The sequence below is a fragment of the Solanum stenotomum genome, chromosome 8 (genome assembly GCF_019186545.1).
Source record: "Solanum stenotomum isolate F172 chromosome 8, ASM1918654v1, whole genome shotgun sequence".
In the NCBI taxonomy this organism is placed as follows: domain Eukaryota; kingdom Viridiplantae; phylum Streptophyta; class Magnoliopsida; order Solanales; family Solanaceae; genus Solanum; species Solanum stenotomum.
The window spans coordinates 46,621,419-46,626,102 of NC_064289.1; the positions used below are offsets into that span (position 1 = coordinate 46,621,419).

Consider the following 4,684-nt stretch of genomic DNA (forward strand, 5'->3'; position numbering starts at 1 on the left):
AGTGTAACCCTTCCTCAGACCCTTATGAACATGAAATACATAATATACTGAGTTTCCCTTAATATTTACAAATATTAATTTGACATGAGTAGTAGCTATTTGCAAACTTCACTACTTCAGTTCTAGAAAATTAATATTTCTCTTGAAATAATTATTATTATTAGAAACTCCATGCCAAGAAGGCAGCAACATTGCTTTCTTTGATTTTACTAGTACTTATTATTGCTTTCTTTCAAAGTCATTAGGCATTAATTAATCTTTCTTTTTCTCAAACCTCTTACTATTAGCAACTCTTATGTTCAAAGCAAGATATTGTCCATTAAACCCTACTAATAATGATCATGTTTTTTATTAGTTTTTGACCAATATGGACAAATTAATAGAGGGATGATTTCAGTTAAATTTGAAACTTTTAAAGAGATGTTTTCAGTTATAAGAATGTGAGGTGAAACTATAGGGATCATATTGATCAAACTTAAACTTTGTAAGACAACATTAACTTTAATAATAATTCTAAGATACAAACAAGATTAAATTTGAAACTTTTAAAGAGATGTTTTCAGTTATAAGAATGTGAGGTGAAACTATAGGGATCATATTGATCAAACTTAAACTTTGTAAGACAACATTAACTTTAATAATAATTCAAAGATACAAACAAGATTAGATGAAAAAACAAATACACAAAAGAGAAAGGGGAATTCATAGGATAAAGAAACAAACACTTTTTTTCTTCTTCTTAATTATGTACAAATTTTTTTTCTTCTTCTTATTCATTGGATTGATGAAATTTGAAATCAGGCATTGCTCCTGAATGAACCTAGAGCTTTAATTGCGCCTGCACGGAGGACAAACTGGTGGTAGAAGGCAGCGATGAACGCTCCAATAAATGGACCAACCCAGAAAATCCAGTGTTCGTCCCACGCCTTATCACCATTGTAAATAACAGCAGCACCAAAACTCCTTGCTGGATTAATGCCAGTTCCAGTAATTGGGATAGTGGCTAAATGTACCATGAACACAGCAAATCCAATTGGAAGTGGTGCCAACACCTATCAACATTAAAACATTAGATAATACTGTCACGTCACTCCATAGAATTTAAAATCTAAATATATATACTTACGGGTACGTGGGAGTCTCTGGCGTTTCTCTTGGGGTCGGTGGCAGAGAAGACAGTGTAGACCAAAACAAAGGTACCAATGATTTCAGCACCTAATCCAACACCCTTGTTATGACCAGCAGCCATGACATTAACACCACCACCATATCTATTGTAGTAAGCTGATTGGAAAGCCTTGACAAAACCAACACCACAAATAGCACCCAAACATTGTGCTACCATGTACAATACTGCCCTGATTAGTGATACTTTTCTTGCCAAAAAAAGTCCAAATGTCACTGCTGGGTTGATGTGTCCTCCTGTATGATTAGATGATTTCAACAATTAAACATGTAACAAGAAATTTAATTTGGGAAAGAGTAATTACTCCTTTTCTCCCTTTTTAATTTCTCCACTTAAAATAAATACTAGGAAAAAATGTTTGAAATATATCTAAACTTTGACCCAAATTGCTATAACAATACCGAACTTTAAAAATGATTTTTTACCCCTACACTATTTAATAGTATATTTTAAAGATATATATGTTCCCACGTGGACATCATAAATATTACATCATTATAAATAGTAACGTGTCCACACGTGGATACATATATACATTTAAAATACATTATTAAATAGTGCAAGGTAAAAGGTCTTCCATAAAGTTTTGTATCGTAACAACAATTTCAGCCAAAGTTGAAGTATTTTTCAGACCATTTTCCCGAAATACTAACATATGAGTTGTTGTCACTTGTGATTTTATTTTTTTTATTTCCAAAGTCATTTTCCCTATTTTTAAAAATTTGCTCTCTAGAAAAAAACATTTTAACCAATCAAATACGAGAAATCAAAAAACATTTTTCTGAATTTCAATAGGAGGGATAAAGAATAACTAATTTTGAGATTATTTTTAGGATAAGTTTATTCTATGATTAGTTGGGATAAAATCACAAAATTAGTTATCTCTAAATGTAGTGTTATTTTTATCCAGCACTAAAAATGAGATAATAATCTTGAAATAACTAATTCTGAATTAATCTCGAAATAACTAATATTATTGAGAAAACTTACCAGAGATACCGGCGGTGCAGTAGACAAGAATGAAAATCATGCCACCAAAAGCCCAAGCAATACCAAGAATACCAACTCCACCACATACATCACCTCCAGCATCTACATCAGCTTGGTGTTTGTACCCAATTACTGTCAAAATAGTAATATAAAGGAACAACAAAGTGGCTATAAATTCAGCAATAATTGCCCTGTAAAATGACCATTGTGTTAGTTCTTCAAAGTCTACTAATGGTGCTGGTGGAGGGTCAGTATAGTCTTTTGCTGAAAACTCTCCTCTTTCTGTTACTGCTTCAACTTCTTTAGTCATCTTTCCTTTGCTAAAGAGAGAGAAATTGTTTTGATTTGATGAGAAGTGAGTGTAAATGGATAGGTATTTATGGAAGAAAAAAAGAGAAGAATTTAATAATTTTTGGGTAATTTTTTGTAAGTAAATATTATTTTGAACCGTCCAATACTAATTATTGTGGAATTTGTGAGCTTGCAATTGGTCCCACGAGCCACCCATTGCAACGTAAACGGCTTTCTTTTATAGAGTCAATTCTACTTATATTAAATTTTATCTGTTTTTTTTAGGAAGTATTCGTTATCTTTTGGTTGTTTTTTGTTTTATTTGATGGGTATGACATATACATTTTTATTTAATTAATTTCCTGCATTTTTAAAAAAAAAAAAAAGGGCTTTAAAGTGGTAAAGAAGTTGTATAATTTATACGTCATGAGATTTGAATAGTAAAATAAGTTGTTGATGCTTCTGTCAGGGTACTTGTTAGAGGCAGAGCTTGCTAGATCATCAACTATGAGAATTTTGATAAAATTCAGTAGTTTTTTCTTAAATATTGTATTTGTATTAAAAAAAACATTAAATATGTCTAAGTTTTTTTTAGTTATGAATCAAATTATTGAAATTGATTATGATTTCTTGGAAAATTGAAAAATCATAAAGTTTACAATTTTTTATGTTCTTTTATCATTCTGATCAAATTCTAGCCAAATTTTTTGGCCAAAAGAATTTTTCCATTTGTAAATGATGATCTTTCGTTTGTGTTAATTTTAAATTGTCTTAACAGCAAATTTATGTTTTGGAAATAAAAAATTGTAGATTCTTAGAACCACTTTAATCTTTTGGTGGAATTGGCACCTAAAAGGGTGGAATAAAAGAAAATTTAACAAACTCCAAGAACATCATGCTAATTACAATTCCTCGTGTCAAAATACAACTCTGATAATTATATTCATTTAATTTTGGCTTAAGTCGCGTTCTTTTAAAGTTGTCCACATAATTCACTTAGACACCTCAAAATTAGTACCTATTGAACACTTTTATCAATTCAAAAATTGTTCCTATTAGGCATTTTTTTATAATCAGCAAAATATATGAAGAGTGTGTGATACACTTGCGGTGATGTGGCAAAACAGCTAATTAAAAAATAACATGTGGCACTGGGCCACGAAAATTATTTTTTTTAAAAAATTGTTTAAAATTATTTCAAACACTTTTTATATCTAATTTAAAAAAAAAAAAAAAAAAAAAAAANAAACTCCAAGAACATCATGCTAATTACAATTCCTCGTGTCAAAATACAACTCTGATAATTATATTCATTTAATTTTGGCTTAAGTCGCGTTCTTTTAAAGTTGTCCGCATAATTCACTTAGACACCTCAAGATTAGTACCTATTGAACACTTTTATCAATTCAAAAATTGTTCCTATTAGGTATTTTTTTATAATCAGCAAAATATATGAAGAGTGTGTGATACACTTGCGGTGATGTGGCAAAACAGCTAATTAAAAAATAACATGTGGCACTGGGCCACGAAAATTATTTTTTAAAAAAAATTGTTTAAAATTATTTCAAACACTTTTTATATCTAATTTTAAAAAAAAAAAGAAAAAGAAAAAAATGAAAATGTCAACCTATTCTACCCAACCACACCCCTACCCAACCCCCTTTCATCTTCATCTCTTCCCAAAACACATTTTTTCTCAAATCACAAAATCTAATTCTTTTCAAATAATTTAAAGATTAACTTTTAAAAAATATATATATATATATACATTTTCATACTAAGAGTGAAGAAGAAAGAAAATTTTACCGACGGTTATTCATTTCTACATCGATGATAAAATGAAATTGATAGCTCAAAAATTAATTCTTTGAATTTTTTGAATATCATTTTTGATAAATTTAATGGGTTTATATATGAATTTGAGTAAAAATCTTTGTTCGAAAATTTTAATAAACAAATATCGGCTAACTTTTTTTATACGTAAAAATCATTTATCTTCTTTCTTCTTCTTCATATTTGTTCCTTCTTTTTATGAGATTTGAAATAAAGCATACGAAAGAAAGTCTTACTTTCTTTCAAATCTGAATCTTCATAGTTGATTTTCATTTATCTTCATATTTGAAAGAAATAATATTCTTTTTTTTATAAAAAAGAAAGAAAAACAATGTTGGAGCTAAAATGAAGAATGTTTTGCAAACTAAAGTATGAAGAAGATGA

At 29.1% G+C, this 4,684-nt stretch overlaps 1 protein-coding gene across 1 annotated transcript; it reads right to left on the minus strand.

The window, feature by feature from the left end:
• Positions 1-614: 614 nt before the first annotated feature.
• LOC125873855 (probable aquaporin PIP2-1) lies at positions 615-2,667 on the minus strand. Its single transcript, XM_049554703.1, has 3 exons — positions 2,177-2,667; positions 1,127-1,422; positions 615-1,052 (listed from the first exon to the last, which is right to left on the minus strand). The coding sequence occupies exons 1-3, from the start codon at positions 2,484-2,486 to the stop codon at positions 798-800; spliced, it is 861 nt and encodes a 286-aa protein (XP_049410660.1). The 5' UTR covers positions 2,487-2,667; the 3' UTR covers positions 615-797.
• Positions 2,668-4,684: the final 2,017 nt, after the last annotated feature.

Coding starts and splice junctions, on each gene's coding strand:
- LOC125873855 (XM_049554703.1), bottom strand. CDS start 2,486: ATGACTAAAGAAGTTGAAGCAGTAACAGAAAGAGGAGAGTTTTCAGCA. Junction 1,423..2,176: donor CTGCACCGCCGGTATCTCTG/GTAAGTTTTCTC, acceptor CTAATCATACAG/GAGGACACATCAACCCAGCA. Junction 1,053..1,126: donor CCAGAGACTCCCACGTACCC/GTAAGTATATAT, acceptor TAATGTTGATAG/GTGTTGGCACCACTTCCAAT.